Genomic DNA, 16,673 nt, shown 5'->3' with positions numbered 1-16,673 from the left:
CACACACGACCTCACACACTGTGGCTGTACTTGTCAATGTGCTTTTCGATCTCCTGGGCCTGGGAGCCCCACAGAGGGGAGCGAGGGCTCTGGGCATCCAGGGGGGCTGGCGACAAGGGAGCTCCTTCCATCAGCCACTGGTCCCTCAACGACTTCCTCTGGAGTGAGAAAGAGGAGGTGAGGTAGAGGAAGTGGGAAAGAGAACAGACTGAGTCAATTTTCATTAGTATTGTACTGTGGTAATATGATTAACCTGGGTTATCCAAGCAAACTGTAATTGAAATATGATGATATACACTGCTAGATGATAGAAACGGTCACAGATTTGGATATACAATTTCATTCATACCACAATAGCTACCCCTCTAATATATCTCGTTGTATTAGGCCATTGTGAGCAGCACAGCAATTCAATGAACAGAAGTGCCTATTGGCAATATTGAATTTTAATGTTTTTTTGCACCATTATGATGGATGTTTTTAAACTGTGCAGGACTTAATTTGCTGGATTCGCCCAAAACACTTAATTCTATTTTAATAAATCTATTTTAACTAAATGTTTTGATCCTTATGACCCACCCCTGCAATGGAATACAGCTCTTTACAATGAACATCAATTTGTTTATTTAACATGTATTTGCAATATTTTGATATGTATAGATATCAGATATTATTACTAATATCTTGCAAAGATATCACCTAGCCCTGGTGTAGTTTTTAATGGAAGTGGTTGTGATGAATGTGAAAACAGCAATTTGACAAATCCAGAAAATTCAATGAGAATTATCTGATTTTTGAAGAAAATAATTTTGTTATATGAGGGCTAAAAAAGAAATACGGTAACAATACCCTGGGTGATTTTTGTTTTTAACATCAACAAAGGTCAGGCTCCAGTTACAAATCAGAAAAAATACAATACAGTAAGCAAGAATTAGACCAAAGGTATTATAACACGGAATTAGCCACTAAATGTGTCAATTGTGTCAATATCTTTTAATATTAAATGTGCCAAAAAACAAAGCATTAATTTTAACATGCTATTTCTCGGACATCACCTACATTGTTCAGCTGACAGAGGACAGGTAACGGCTAGCAGCTATGGCTAGCTTGGTTAGCACTTAGCACTTAGCTTATTAGACAAAACTCACTTAACATCTGAAACTGCACACACTTGAAGCCACTGTCACAAATTAGCTGTATTTAATGGAGGACCTACCGATAGTGGCCCAGGAAGGGTATTTTCTTTGAGAGCAGATAAAAGATGCCTGTCGTTATTTATTTGCTCACAGATGGTAGATGAAGCTAACAATCTCAGGTTAACTCCAACTGTTATGGAACTGTTGCTAGTACTGGTTGCCAATAGCAACAGACAGTTCAACTAAACCTAACTACTGGGATCATATGAAGGGACAGAGGACACTGAGACAGCCTGAATCCATAGAGGAACAATTTCTCCAAGATGCTTGAAATAGCCTACCTGCTAGTACCTTGATAAAATGTGCAGGGGTGTTATCTTGGGAATTGGTGCTGTTTCCAAGGCAAAGGGTGGTTACACCAAATACTGATTTGATTAAGGTTTTTTTTTTTGTTTGCTTTTGTATGTAGTTAATTGATTAACAAAAAGCATCCTCACTTTAATTTTAGTGCCTAAAATTTTGTACAATACCATACATTTTAGGAAAACCATATAGCAACAGCACACTCAAGGGTTTTTTTTTAGTATGTATACTGACTGCCATGCTTAATTTTGTGACTGTTCCAGTGTGAACTTATGACACACAAAACCTGGTTTGCATTAGTATGCAATATGGAATTGGGACACAGCTTACTAATGTTTTGCATCAATGCAATGTGGTGCATTGATGCAAAAATTACACTAAGTTACAACGTAAAATGATGATGACTCAAAAGTGTTTGAAATTTCACTACTCACAAAGAGTGAACTAGAAATTGACATGGACAGAGTGAGAAACTGAGATGGGGGAGGTAAAGTGAAATGTGGTTATTTGAGGGAGGTGAGGATGAGGAAAAAAAAGGTGAGAGACAGAAAGAGAGAAACACCTGTGGGTTCATGTCACCAGTCTTCATCTAAGCTATCCAACAGAGAGAATGCGAGCAGGAATTTTTATAACATGTGTGGGCACTTTTTTATATTCTTGTCTTATTCCTACACTAGTCATTCTCTAGGAAACAGACATGACCCAGTGAATGAAAGCTGCCTGCAGCTACTTAACATTCCCTCCTGACAGACACCAAACCAAGTTCTTTCAAGTTTTACAGAAACAAGAACTCAATTCTCAGTAGTTTGTAGAGCTGACTACTCTCTGAACATCATCTTCTAAACTGTTACAAGATATACAACAACAGCAAAAGATTCCTTTAGGTCTAACACTGTTTTAAGTATTCACTACATGAGTTTCCACTGCGAACCTGAGAATCTCAAACAGCACAAGATACTATAGATTTCATTTGTTTTAATGTATATTGTTTCACCTGAACTTATTTGTGCAATCACAAGAGATGTGACTAATAAAGTTAGGAAAATAACCTTTTCAAGAATGTAGTTACTTGTTATTTACTTTTAGTTTAACTCTGGTCTTCACAAAGAACCACAGTGTGTGCAGGATAATGAAATGAAATCTTCACTATTTAAAAGCATTCACATCTCTGTTTCTTGAACAGTGTAAATTTTACAGGCAAACTTTGTAAGTGAGTAAAGCAGTATTTTAACATTAACAAATCAATCAATCAATCAATCAATCACATCCAAGGAAAAAGCTGACATGTTATTACATTCAATGTCAAATGAAGTCACCAAACAAACTTGGTAATATACTACTGCACAATCAGACAAAGAGCCCGGGCGATAAAAGTAACATGGAAATTATGTTATGATGATAGTAGTTAAAGTGAAATCAGTCAGGCTTTTCAAACCAAGTCTGCACTTTATTCACTCCACAGATGTATTTCCATTGCTATTTGTTGCAAAATTACTTCACAGACAAATAAATTATAAAAGCTTAAAATCCTTTTCTAGTTGTTATGAAACTGTAGTGTTTTCAGATATTCAATGCTGACACAGGCTGTCCAAAATAAATAGAATCTCTTCAAATGGTTGCACAATGTAGATGTTAAACACTCCTCTGAGATAGCTGTAAGCAGGAAACTACTTAGAGTTTCAGGCTAACAAGAAAGAGAAACATTTTTCATGCAAACATGTAATGAACCAGTTGTGTTCCCCTGCACGTCAGTACTAATAACAGTGGCTGCAGGGTTACTTAGTAAGGATGACAGCTGTGTTGCAACCATTTGACCTTTGTTCAAATGCTTGTTTCAGCAAGCATGTGTGCTGCTACGTGCCCTTGAGCCAGACAGTGAACTCTTGCCAGCTCTAAAAACGCTGGTCTGCAGCTGACCATGACAAGCAGAATTAAGTTTTGGTGAATCTAATATAGTAAAACAGACAGGGTTATCATTTTTTTGTCATTAAATGTGGATATATGCACCAAAATCTAGTACAAAGCACTCACAGCAGCTATACCTTCTCCTGCTGTGTAAAGCCAAGAGATGTTTGCAAGCTTCTCACTTACTGCTGAGGTTAAAGCATCTGAAAACCCATATTCCCCTCCAGCCTATGGCCCCCATGTTTCCAAAGTCTGGCAACTGTTAGCCAGTAGCTACCTACTCAACTATAAATGTCACAAAACCATCTCTGTGTTTTCTCATGCAGCACAGAACAAGCCCTGTTCTGTTGCCCTCCCCGTGCTTTGGCTAGCAAGACACATCCCTCTCTAAACTTTCCTGCAGGTCAAGAGCTGCGAATAAACTTCTGCTCTCTCCTATCACTTCCTTACATCTACTCAGGGGTTAAAGTCAATGTCAGAGCTAATGAATGCACTAAAAGCTATGATGATATCACCTCCTGTGAGAGAGCAAGTGTCAGATTAATCATTTAAAATTAATCTTTGAAGCCTGTTGCAACTTGAATTTTGATCTGATGGATATAATAAAGTGTTATGCACAAACTCACATGCACAAACGATACAAATATGGTGAGTATATGCAAAACATTCTCTTGAATGACCACACTGTTGCACACGTGCACACCTGCGTGCACACAAACACATGCTGCGCAAATTTCACACAATTTGAGGAATGTGCCCCGGGGCAGCGTAACACAGTGGAGTAGGAAGTGGGAACGCCAGTCTGGAAATGATGTGAAAACAATAGAACAGCTCTGTGACTTGCAGAGTGTGTAAACACTCACATAAAAGCTGATTTCAGCAAAGGAAGGCTTGCCTCTAACCTTGCGAGAGACTGACAGAACCAGGAAGCGTGCAAGGATGTACAGTTCATTTGTGTGTGTGTGTGTGTGTGTGTGTGTGTGTGTGTGTGTGTGTGTGCGCGCGAAAGAGAGAGAGCATGTGCGTGTGTGTTTGTGTGTGAAAAGGTAATAAATTTGGAGGCAATCTGCTTGCTAACAGGCTGGAAAGAGTCTGCAGAGGATTTTGACTGGGTGAAATTAAGGCTGTGTGTGTGTGTGTTTGTGTGTGTGTGAATGAATGAGACAGGTTAGATCATCCTGAATGTGTGTGTCACACCTTGAGCTGCTGTAGTCTGAGCTTCTCATCCTCCAGCTCTCTCCTGACTCTGTCCTCCTCATCCTGCTGCCGACGCTTCTCCTGAAAGAAGGGAAGTGGGAGGGAAGGAGAGAAATAGCAAAGAATGAAAATGAATCTAGAAAAACTGAGAGGTTGGTAGAGAGGAACTGAAGGCAAGAGGAGTACAATTTTATTCAAATTACAGAGAAAGATGGAATGAGAAACTCAGGTCAGCAGCCAGACACATAAACATGAATGAACAGAAGCAAAGAAAGGGCAGAGATGGCAGGGAATAAAACATCACTGGGAGAGAGTAAAACGGGGACACCTGGTCAACCATCTGTCACAAGGACACTGTCACCATAGACTTCAGGTATACTCTATATCCCATAATGCTCAGAGCAGCTGTCCCTGTGGCGAGCTGGTGTTGTTTTTGTGGGACGAGGGACACCCTGGCTCACCACACTGCACATTCAGTAAATTATTTAGGAGTTACGGACAGCTGAGAGAGCACAGCTTAGTCCCTTTACCGTCTCATTCTCTATGTAGACAAGTCTTAGGCTGAAGTAGACAAGTCACGAATACTATGGTGGAACCTCATCTGTAAACCTGCCTAATAACACTGTAATGTACGTAAGGAATTTTACTTTTTAAGCATTTTGCCAAGAAATCTGCCCAGAAGATCCTGGAAAGCATCTGGTGGATCTGGAGCTGGTTTTATGTTGATAATATAATCATGAAAGGCCACTGAACTAAAAGTTATAATATGCAAAAATGAAACTTTTCAATGAAATTTGGTCACGTTTTAACAGACACCAAGATGTCTTTTCTGCGGTATATAATCAGCGGTTCCAACTGCGAAAAAAAAGGGCACATAAAAGCCACAAGCCTCTGCTGCATGAAATGAGTTTTACTTTTATAAATTTCCAATAAATGCACATGTTTTCGGCTGTATTTTGAGAGGCTCGCCAACAAAGGCTCGCCCAGAACCTCTGAACACCGAGGAATCTGCCTACACGGGGCAAATGGTGAACCTTCACTCCGCTAACTCAGTACTATGTTCCCTGGCTGAAATTCAACTTTAACAGTGTCAGATGTTTCTGTTTTTTTGTTTTATGTCAGAACAAACCGATGTTTCTATTTTTTCAAATAAGGCATTTCTTCTGATCTTCTGATTACAATGCAAAGAATCCTAGAATTTGATGATTTAATTCATGAGCCAGCAAGTAATTCTTGCTGAGGTTAATTACCTACTAAACGCAGCACTGTTAAATCCAGACTGTGGAGGTCTGACACGAAAAGTACAGTAATGTTATTTCTTTTCCCAGAATTTGTATCATAACCAATTTCCGAGTAGTGCTTTGAGCCTAAATAACTTCCACATACACACAGATTACCGTCATCTGTCAGAGGGGGCGGCTGCTGACCGTGAACAACCCAAACCTCTCTGCTTTTACTGTCAGTGTGGGTGTGATCAGTTCAACTATGCCATCGCAGTGATGGTGGCAGCGCCTCAGAGTGCAGCACACACATCAGTTGCAGGATTCAACTATAAACAGATAAATGTATGTATGTGTGTGTGTGTGGGTGCAAAGACTCACAGCAATGGCCTCCAGCCGCTGTTTGTACTTCTCCGCCTCATCCATCCTGGCACCTGTGAAATAACAAGACAGGGTTGAAGGTTAGAGATCAGAGGTTAAATAACTGCGAGACAAGTCAAGTGGTTCCATTTATTCCCAGAATTTCCTGTGTTCACTGGTTTGAGAGAATGAACCCAGGTCATGATTTCAGATGAATCCTCTGAAATTCTCTTAAAACCCTACTTAGCATCTTCATCTTTTGCTTTTGAGTCAGAGGATATAGAGGAGGCAGATGGGTGGCAGAAACAAAATCGAGAGGCAGGATTTCAGCCTTTGCTATCTATGAAGCATGTAATTGGCACTTTGGTAAAGTATATGGTAGTACACATCTTTATCTGCAGGGCCATTGTGACCCATAATACTCCTTACCATTCCCACTGTCACCAAAAACGTGGCCCCCACACCCCCATTAGGGCTTGTGTTTCTGCCAAAATGCAGCCTCAGGCATCTCGAAGAAAGTGAGTGGAGGCAATATTTGTTTTCCCCTGCAGCTGACACTAAATGGGCCGATATCTGAGCTCCCCAAAACTCAGAGGTACATGAGAGAGCATAGACTATAGACGTACATAACAACCAGCTAACAGTTAGTCATTACTGAGTTCCTGCCATCACAAGTCATAACTCTGGTTTTAGTGGAAAACCTTCCTTCTTAAAAGAAGAAGAAAACCTACCTCTCAGGGGAGAAACAACACTTATTTTTGGCCCATACGTAATTCTGCACTGGGTGGGTTCCATATAAAAGAAACAAAAAAACCAAAAAACAAAAACACTTTATATGTTAAAAATAATTATACTGAAAACACTGTTATTGGAAATTGAAGGTTTTTACGCAAGATAGCAACAATCTTTCAGTGACTGACAATCCAGTGTCGTGTGTAAAGAGTTCTGTCCTACATTAAAAACAACAACAACAACAACAACAAAAGAAAAACACATTTAGCTATCACAGGAACTGAAATCTCTCATTGGGGGAGTTGTGAGTAATACAGGGCCCTATTTTTGTAAGAAATGCCACTCTGTCACAACTGGTGTCGCTAATCGCCATCACAAAGCTTTGAAGCGCAAAATATGTGCTTAGCAATGCATGCACACACACACGCAGAACACTTTCCAGATGCATAACCTGCAAAACCTCATCAACAAGCTCATTTCTCACACACAACAGGAAGCTCAATCTCATACAGTGACCATACTTTTTACATCAGAATACAATTGCACATTATGTCCAGTTAAAGCAAATAAAAAAAAATAAAAATCTTATTCACCTCATGTGCACACTACCAAAATAAGCTTTGACAGAACAACCCTCAGTCACATTTCTTGTTTCTCCTGAAACCCTCCCCATCCAACGCTCACAAAATCTACAAGTGCGGTTTCTCATTTCTCCCCAGAAGGCAACTCACTGCTCCTCCAATAAAGTAGATCTTTCAGCTTTAGGGGGTGTTAGTTATCAGACTGAGAAACTTCTCCCTACCAACACCTAAAGGATTCCTTTAGTGCCCTCCAGGTGTGGGGTGGGGTCACGGGGGAAAAGGGCCCACATAAAAGAGTCTGAAAATGTAGGTGTACTATGTATGAAGGAGGATGAAACAAGACGAGGGCAGGGGAACATTTTTGACGGGGAAACAACCTCTGGCATGCCTTTCAGTACTTTCAGAGTTCTCTCAAGAACTGAGGTGGCAAGACAAAGAGAAAGACATATAAACAATATATATAGAGAATGAGACAAGAGATACTGAACCCTTCAAGAGCAGCAGAGGTAGAATGAGACAAAATCTCATTTTGGCAGTGTTTTTGAATGACTGGAGGTGCAGTGACAGCTTACAGTATAAGCCTCCGTAGGGAGTGGAAGCTTGTGTCTCATCAGGGCTCCAGGAGAGCGCCTAGAATAGCAGCCTGAGATAAACAAGAAAACACAAACAGAAGCTTTGATGAGGAGGTATTGAGGAGCTCCCCGTAGACACACACTGACTTCGATAATTAGACATGATACGGGAGGGTAGAGAAGGAGAAGGCTGACAAAGTCAAAAAGTTAAGAGAGACAAAGTCAAGATGGTGAGAGGGGAATGAGGTGACAGGAAATGTAGGAATTGGTTAGGGATTCAGATCCACAATATAGGACGGCCTATGACACAGAAGTAAGGAAAAAGTCTTGCTCAAGACAGACAGAAACAAAAGACAGTTAAGACAAAATTATAGATTAAATCTGTTCTGTTCCTTATAAGACCCTGATCATTATCAAGAAAACTCAGGTCAGTCTGTTCCCAGCTAAACTTAAGAGTGATTTTGCATTCCTGGATTGGTTCATTTAAAGGGCTGTCAGTGGCCCACAGAGGTGAAAGCATCCAGAGCAATACTTTTTAAAAATTAAAGAAAAAGTCAGAAGAATAAATGTCATTCTATGAAATACAATTTTTTTTTTCTTATTCCTTTAATCATCTTGTGACCTTGGGGGCTGGGGGTCCTGACCCCCTGGTTGAGAATCACCGGTGTATAGCATTTTAAAATTCATTTGCCATGTCATGCCAGTTATATTTATATAGGCCAAAATCACAAATCACAACTTTGCCTTATAGAGATTTACAATCTGTACAGCATATGACAGCCCCTGTCCTTAGAGGAATCCCTCTTCCAGGACAGATGAACATCCAATAGATGTCCTGTGTACAGAAGAGCCATAACAGAAAAAAATCACTACAGAAAATCAGGATGGTTATATTATAGACCATACAAATCATGAAAGCTTTGCTATTAATCATGTCTGTTTTTTATTGGGCAATGTCCACATTATAAAACCAATTTGGAGTTTTATTAATGCAAAATCTTTACTTTAACCATCAATCTTTGCACCTTAACTGTGAATTTTCACACAACTCCCACAATCCTCTTGTGGTATCCAGAAAGCATGACAACCCACAAATGTGCTGTGGGACTGAACAAAAACTGCACTTGTTCACTGCACCCTTGCCTCTGTTAATTCACACTATATTCAAAAGCTCTCAGAACTAATCAGCAGTAGTAAAAACACCAATACTGCACATGGCCATCAACACAGTTTGGCTGCGACACTATTTAATTACAGCCTCCGGTTCACCTGTAACACCTGTTTCATGCCAGTGCGAATGACTTAAATGACTGAAGCCTCAGTTCCATTAAAAAGAGGCAGGTTTTTTTTTGGGGGGGGGGGGGGGTTCAAGGCATTCATTTGCATCCTGCACAAATGCTTTCCAATTGAGCAAGTCGTAGGCTGTCTGACCTCAGCAGTATGACCTCCCACACAACAAGTCTCTCCCAGTTTACATCTCCCAGTCTCTCTCCCTCCCCATACTCCACTCACACTTAGTCACACAATGGACTGTAGCAGCTATGGCCAAACACAAAAGAGCAGAGCAGAATGAGGAGGAAAAGAGAGAAGAGAAAAGTAGCTTGTATATTAGCACTGCAGTGATTAGTTAATTGATTTCTTAGTGGTCAATAGACCTATTTCAAGGCTGACACCTTGACTTGTCATAGTTGGAAAATTAGATTAGATTAGGTGTTACTAATAACATTAACAATAGTTCAGATCTAATCAAGTGCCCCATTATCATGCCAGCGTGACAGTGAGCCAGCATGCACAACACCAGGACACTGAAAGTAATACAGCTAAATGGAACTCAGCCATCATTAACTATGTTTTTCCTAAAAGGCCACTCCTCAAAAAACTAAGGGTTGACAATGCTGATAATCATAGTTTTAGTCCACTAATCAAGCATACATGCCTGTTTCAGCCTCTAAATGTCACATTTTGCAACTTTATTCTGTTTTATATCACCTTCAGCTGAGTAACTTTGGGTCTGGGAATGCTGGTCAGATAAAAGAAGTAACAAGACGTGACTTTGGGCCCCAGGAAATTGTGTTGGCTGGGGCTGCCAAGGACCTCCTAGTATTTTCAGATGTGTTACAGATTACACAAGTAATTGATTTAGGAGCTTCAACTATTATTTCCATTAATCTGCAGATTACTTTCTTGATTGTTCTAATGGCTTGTTTAGTCTGTAAAATATCAGAAAACAGCAACAACAAAAAAAAAAAAAAAATATCCATCACAATTTCTGGAGGCCAAGATCATTTGCTTGCTTCAGGTTCAGGACCAACATGCCAAACAAAGAGAAAGAAGAACAGCAAATCCTCACAATGAAAAGGCAAGAACTCACTTGCATTTATGCAAGTACTTAAATGACGAATTGATTATCAGAATAATTGCAGATTAATGTCCTGTCAATCGACTAATTGTTTCAGCTCTAAATTGGTTTAAGAAACATTATAGATTGATCAACTGAAAACAATTGTATCTTGCAGCCCTGTTGTAAATGATGAGAGATTAATTGTGTGTGTGTACGAAGGCCCAGAAACGAGTGCAGCTGCTTCTCAGTCATTCAGTCTTACTCCAGACTGTCAGCATGGTTTCTTAGTAAACATTCCTCCAAGAATGTATATTTGCCTTCAGAGTACATGCGCATGTTTATATAACAATGTATATTTGCTTAGTGGGGTGCCATGAAGTCTATATGCTGTGTGCTGGTGTAGTGACATGAGCTCTGTGGGAACAGATGGAAGAACATTAGGGTGTCTGGAATGAAAAACTTTAAGAATCATTATGTATCTCAGCTCACTGCTCGTGACTTTCTCTGATACACAGTCAAAGGCAGTGAACAACTGAGAGTACATCAGATTGAAAACGGGAATTTTAAGCAGTGTTACTATACCTAAAAGGCAAGAGGTTGCAATCAAAAATCGAAATAAAAAAAAACAAACAAGAAAACAAACAGCAGACTTTCCTCACAAACTATTTTGGTGTTTGACTAAATCCAAATCACAGAAAATGGTGCCCCATTTAGACAGCCGGGGAACCACTGACAGGATCATGGGCACTCAAGGCTCACTGATGCACGTGGGGTGTGAAGGCTGGTTGGTGTATAATGTCAATGGTGTTGTACAGTAGCTCCACCTGATGAAAGCAGATAAACCATCTATGCAAAACACAGGTTTCAGGAATTTGTTGCATGTTTTCACTGTACAGTATCCACTCCAGCACACTTTACCAGAGAGGTAAGAGTATATGGAAACTGACTTTGACCTCACAGATAGACACCAGCATGAAAATTGTGAACTTTCAGTTCTGAGTCTCTAACAATAGTGCTGAGCAACTTTCAGCCCCGGTGTCTCTAGACTGGGATAAATGATTGACAAAGTCTCTCTGGTTGAGAATCAACTTTAACAGATTAGTGTTTCTACTGTAAATATAATAGTAAAAGGACAATAGACAAACTGTTACCATGCAGCATCAATTTTGGCTAAAAATGAAGACGTTGAAGACACATGTGCACTGAACTGCTAAAATAGCAGGGAGTCATTATAATGCTACCCAGTGACATTTTGTCTTTTGTGTACCGATGCAATTACACTACTGTTAGACCAATGCCCCCCACCTGCTTCTTTGCACTTTGAAGTTTCTGCTCCATTTCTTGGAGAAACAGGGGCATGGAGGTGGGGGATGATTATAGTAAAAACAGAAAAGACAGAGAGTGGGAAGCAGAGGCAGGAGTGAGGTATCAGATGTGTGTGCCCTCAATTACATATTGTAAGCACATTTGAGTGCTAAAATGAACAGTTTTATTAAATTCTAGAGAATAGAATAGAATAGAATAGAATGCCTTTATTGTCATTATACGTAAGTACAACGAGATTAAGCCACCACCAGTATCAGTGCAAAAGCAGTGTAAAATAAGATAATAAAAGATCTGAAGTATAAAATAAAATATAAACTAAAATATTTACAAATAAACAGATGTGCACATGTATTGTTTATGTATTTAAGTATGGTGTGATACGTGTGTATACTATATATATATATATATATATTGCACATTAGTGTCGCGTTCGGTATTGCACATTTTGGTATTACATTCAGTGTCAATTGCACATGTTGCGATAGTTAACAGAAAGTATTGCACATGAGTCCTTAGTGGCCGGAGTATTTCAGAAACTTCCCACTGGAGTTTAGGGCAGTTATAGCTTTTGGGAAGAAGCTATTTTTGAGTCTATTGGTTTTTGTCTTGATACACCTGTAGCGCCTCCCAGAGGGTAGCAGGTCAAACAGGTCAGAGCCAGGGTGGGAGCTGTCCTTGATAATGTTTGTGGCTCTGCTGAGGCAGCGGGTGTTGTAGATGTCCAACAGGGAGGGGAGAGGGCAGCCAATGATCTTCTGTGCTGTTTTCACGACCCTCTGTAGCCTCTCCCTGTCTGCTGCAGTGCAGCTGCCGTACCATACGGTGATGCAGTATGTCAGCAGGCTCTCAATGGATGAGTGGTAGAAGGTCAGCAGCAGATTGGAGTTTAGCTTGTGCTTCCTGAGGACTCTCAGAAAGTGTAGCCGCTGCTGAGCCTTCTTGGTGATTGACGTGATGTTCTCTGACCAGGAGATGTCGGCCGAGATGATGACGCCAAGAAACCTGATGGTGTGGACCCTCTCCACACACTCGCCGTTGATGTAGAGGGGGGCTGGGTCTGTGCGGTGCCTCCTGAAGTCAATAATGATCTCCCTGGTTTTCTTGGTGTTGAGAGCGAGGTTGTTCTCAGTACACCAAGCAGCCAGCTTCAGGATCTCCTCCCTGTAGGCAGCCTCATCACCCCTGGAGATGAGTCCGACCACTGTAGTATCGTCAGCGAACTTGACGATAAGATTGTCATTGTGGGCCGGCCTGCAGTCATGGGTGTAGAGGCAGTAGAGGAGAGGGCTCAGCACACAGCCCTGTGGGGAGCCGATGCTCATCGTGCGGGTGGAGGAGAGGTGGGGACCTAGTCTCACAGTCTGGGGTCGGTCTGTTAGAAAGTCCTTTATCCAGGCACATGTGAGAGGGGGGAGGCCAACAGTGTCCAGTTTTGTGCATAATCTGTCCGGGATTATTGTGTTAAATGCAGAACTATAATCCACAAAGAGCATCCGGACGTAGCTCTGCTGCTGCTCTAGGTGCAGAGTGAAGAGCTACAGCTATGGCGTCCTCAGTGGATCTGTTTGCACGGTAAGCAAACTGGTTAGAATCAAAGTCTGGGGGGAGATAGTCCTTGATGTGTTGGAGGACAAGCCTCTCAAAGCACTTCATGATTACCGGAGTGAGGGCCACCGGTCGGTAATCGTTCAGGCTGGTGATGGGAGACCTCTTCGGCACCGGGACTATTATGGATGATTTGAGGCAGTGTGGGATGACTGCTTGATCCAGAGAGAGGTTGAAGATCCTGGTAAAGGTGGGGGCGAGCTGGTGAGCGCACGCTCTGAGCACCTTGCCAGGTACTCCGTCTGGGCCAGTAGCTTTCCTGGTGTTCACTGCCAGGAGCACCCGTCTGACATCATGCTCCTGGATGGTGAGTGGGGTTGCGTTGGAGCCAGAGCCAGATGGGGGTGTGGGTGTGGGTGAGGTTGGGGGTGGGGGCATGGTTGGGGCATGCTGCTGCGATTCAAACCGGGTAAAGAAGCAGTTTAGCTCCTCTGCCAGTGTTTCACTCTGTTCAGCCGTCGACGCATCACAACCTCTGAAGTTGGTGATGTCTTGTATGCCCCGCCACACCTCCCGAGTATTGTTACTGGACAGGTGGGACTCTATACGCATCCTGTGATCCGCCTTAGCTCTTTTTATGCCTCTTTTCAGGTCAGCTCGAGCAGCACTGTACAGTGCACTGTCTCCTGACCTGAAAGCAGCATCACGGGCTCTGAGGAGTGCGTGGACCTGGCTGGTCATCCAGGGTTTCTGGTTGGGAAAAACCCTGATGGTTTTGTCCACAGTCACATTCCCGATGCAAAACTGAATATAGTCCAGCACCGTGCCTGTGAGTGTCTCCAGCTCCTGTTGTTCGAACACGTCCCAGTCTGTCTGTTGGAAGCAATCTTGGAGTTTGAGGAGTGCATCTTCAGGCCAAGTTGTTACAGTTTTTGTGGTGGGCCTGTTCCTGCATCTGAGGGGGGTGTAGGCTGGGGGCAGCAGGACGGAAAGATGGTCTGACTGTCCGAGGTGGGGGAGGGGTACGGCCCTGTATGCATTCTTGATGTTGGTGTAGACATGATCCAGGGTGTTCTCCCCCCTTGTAGTACATTTAACATGCTGGGAGAACTTCGGAAGTACAGTCTTTAAGTTGGCCTTATTAAAATCTCCTGCAATAATGTGAACACCATTTGGGTGGGCCCGCAGTTGTTCATTTATGGTGCTCAGCAGCAGAGAGAGTGCCGTGTTTACACTGGCGTCGGGTGGGATATACACAGCCGTGATGACAACAACAGTTAGCTCTCTCGGCAGAAAAAAAGGCCGACATCTTACGGACATGTACTCTATGTCTGGGCAGCAGTGTTGGTTTATGATTGTCCCATTGTTGCACCAGTTGTCGTGCACATAGATACAGAGACCCCCTCCTCTGCTCTTACCGGAGTCCTTTGTCCTGTCCCAACGTAGCAGAGTGCGGCCTGCTAGCTGCAAGCTAGCATCGGGGATGTCCGGGTGAAGCCAGGTTTCAGTAATAATCAGCACACAACAATCCCGTATATAGCGGTTTCCAGCTAGTAGTAATTCCAGGTCGTCCATTTTATGTACCAGGGATCTTGCGTTGGAGAGATACAGACTCGGAAGAGGTGGCTTGTGAGGTTGTTTTCTTAGCCGTAGCATAACGCCGGACCTGCAGCCCCGCTTCTGCTTCCTCTCCCTCCTCCGCCTGCGTCGCCTTCTAGACCCGATAACAATCCATGGCGAATCCGGTGGTCTCGCTATGTCGACTGGAATGTTGTGCGTGCGGTGAAAGTCACTCGAAACAGATATCTGGTGTTTGTTTCCGATGTCCAAGAGCATCTGGCGGGTGTACTGAAAGTTCGCCTCACCAGTCGTGCACAAATGAAAGAAAAACGATAGGAAAAGAAAGAGAAACGAGCACTGAGATGGGGAGCCGTAAGCCGCTGCATCCACGCGCGCCGCCATCTCCCGCAGTGATACCTGTATTAGTGACTCCACGCTGGAATCATCTTTGCTTTGAAGTGTAGTTCATCTGCTTGAGGCTCATTTACAGTGCTGCTTCTACATGTCCCATTAACCTCCTCCTATTCACCATTGCTGGATTTTCAACTCTGTTAACTCTGAGGGAATGGTGTACAGCACTAGATCGTAGTATGTAAACTCCAGAACTGAATAGAGCAGAATAGAGTAGAACTGGACCAGATAAGAGTAGAGAAGCAGAAAGTTTTGAAATATGCAATGCTATTTACATGGACTCGGGCAAAAGGTTTTAAAGTTTCAAATTGGACAGAATCACATTTTCAGGCCTGTGAAACGGAGAGTGAGGGAGAGAGACGATGAGAGAGTATTCCAAGGCCACTGCTGAAAATATCCTTTTGTGTGTTTGGGAACAGGAAGAGGACAAACATCTCTGTCCTCTAGGCGATTAGAGACAGAACATGTAATCGCAGCGACCCTGATCTCTGAACTTGACGCATCCTTTGCTGTCGTCACTGGACATCGCTCGGAAAGAGCCAACTAACTGCAAAGGAATTCCTAGATAGAACTTCAATTGGAGACGGGACAATCAAAGAGGCAATCGCTCTCTAGCTTGAGGGATGGACAGAGTGAATTGTTGTAAAGTGCTTTTTCATCAGCTATTGATTTTCAGTTGCTTTACAGACTGTGCAGCAGAAATTACATTATTGAAGATGGATATCCTGCTTATCTAGATAGAAATAAATCTGACACACAGTGGGCGGGTGAGTGTGTGTGTGTGTGTTATGTGAGCATGTGCATTGTATGTGTGTGCATTTATGTGGGTGGGTGGTATGGGTGGAATTTGTGTAGCTTGGATGGTGCTGCTACAACAGCACACAGCCAAGCTGCTTTGATTGACAGTCCATGTTGGGGGAATGAAAACACTGCATTCCTGTGCTGTTTGTGTGCGCGTGTGTGCGTGCATCAGTAAAGGATGGAAGGTTAAAGTGCAATGTGTGTGTGCGCGTCCTACCTCACAGAGCTAACAGTGTAGCAGACTTTGGAGCGTGTTGGGAATTATCAGAGTCAACAACATACATCATAGATTTACTCCAAGTCATTCATCACCCCTGCACTTCACTGGCACGACAGCCCTACTGCTGCCTAACCTCTCAAGTAACACAGAGGCTCAAATAATGTGTGCACCTCGAAGCATCAAAGAAGTCATCAACCTACCAATCCCATATTTATCAGTGAATTAACTTTGCAGATATGTATGGTAAGCTTGCACAAATGATCACAACAGAGCACATGCTCTTGAGAGCATCAAAGGCAAGGGAATATCAAAAGAAATCTTCTAACAGGTCCTGGTTTTCTGTGGTTAGACTAAAACAAGTTTAATGCACTGACAACCTGACTAAATCATGTTGAGAGACGAG

The 16,673-nt window shown here is 42.4% G+C and overlaps 1 protein-coding gene across 6 annotated transcripts in view; it reads right to left on the bottom strand.

The window, feature by feature from the left end:
* Nucleotides 1–16,673, bottom strand: part of palm3 (paralemmin 3) — a 38,045-nt gene that overhangs the window by 8,789 nt on the left and 12,583 nt on the right. For 4 of the 6 annotated variants that reach the window (XM_041037332.1, XM_041037331.1, XM_041037335.1 and 1 more), the window contains 3 exons: nt 6,203–6,255; nt 4,602–4,682; nt 31–158 (listed from right to left, as the gene is read on the bottom strand). In XM_041037332.1, the coding sequence (XP_040893266.1) occupies nt 31–158; nt 4,602–4,682; nt 6,203–6,247 (254 nt within the window). In that variant the 5' untranslated portion in view covers nt 6,248–6,255. Of the gene's footprint in view, nt 1–30; nt 159–4,601; nt 4,683–6,202; nt 6,256–8,066; nt 8,138–10,160; nt 10,174–16,673 lie in introns of those variants that run through there. The other 2 variants (XM_041037333.1, XM_041037336.1) reach the window with 2 other exon arrangements.

This window comes from Toxotes jaculatrix, chromosome 4 (assembly GCF_017976425.1).
Source record: "Toxotes jaculatrix isolate fToxJac2 chromosome 4, fToxJac2.pri, whole genome shotgun sequence".
Taxonomy (NCBI): Eukaryota; Metazoa; Chordata; class Actinopteri; family Toxotidae; genus Toxotes; species Toxotes jaculatrix.
This window is presented reverse-complemented; position numbering and strand designations above follow the sequence as displayed.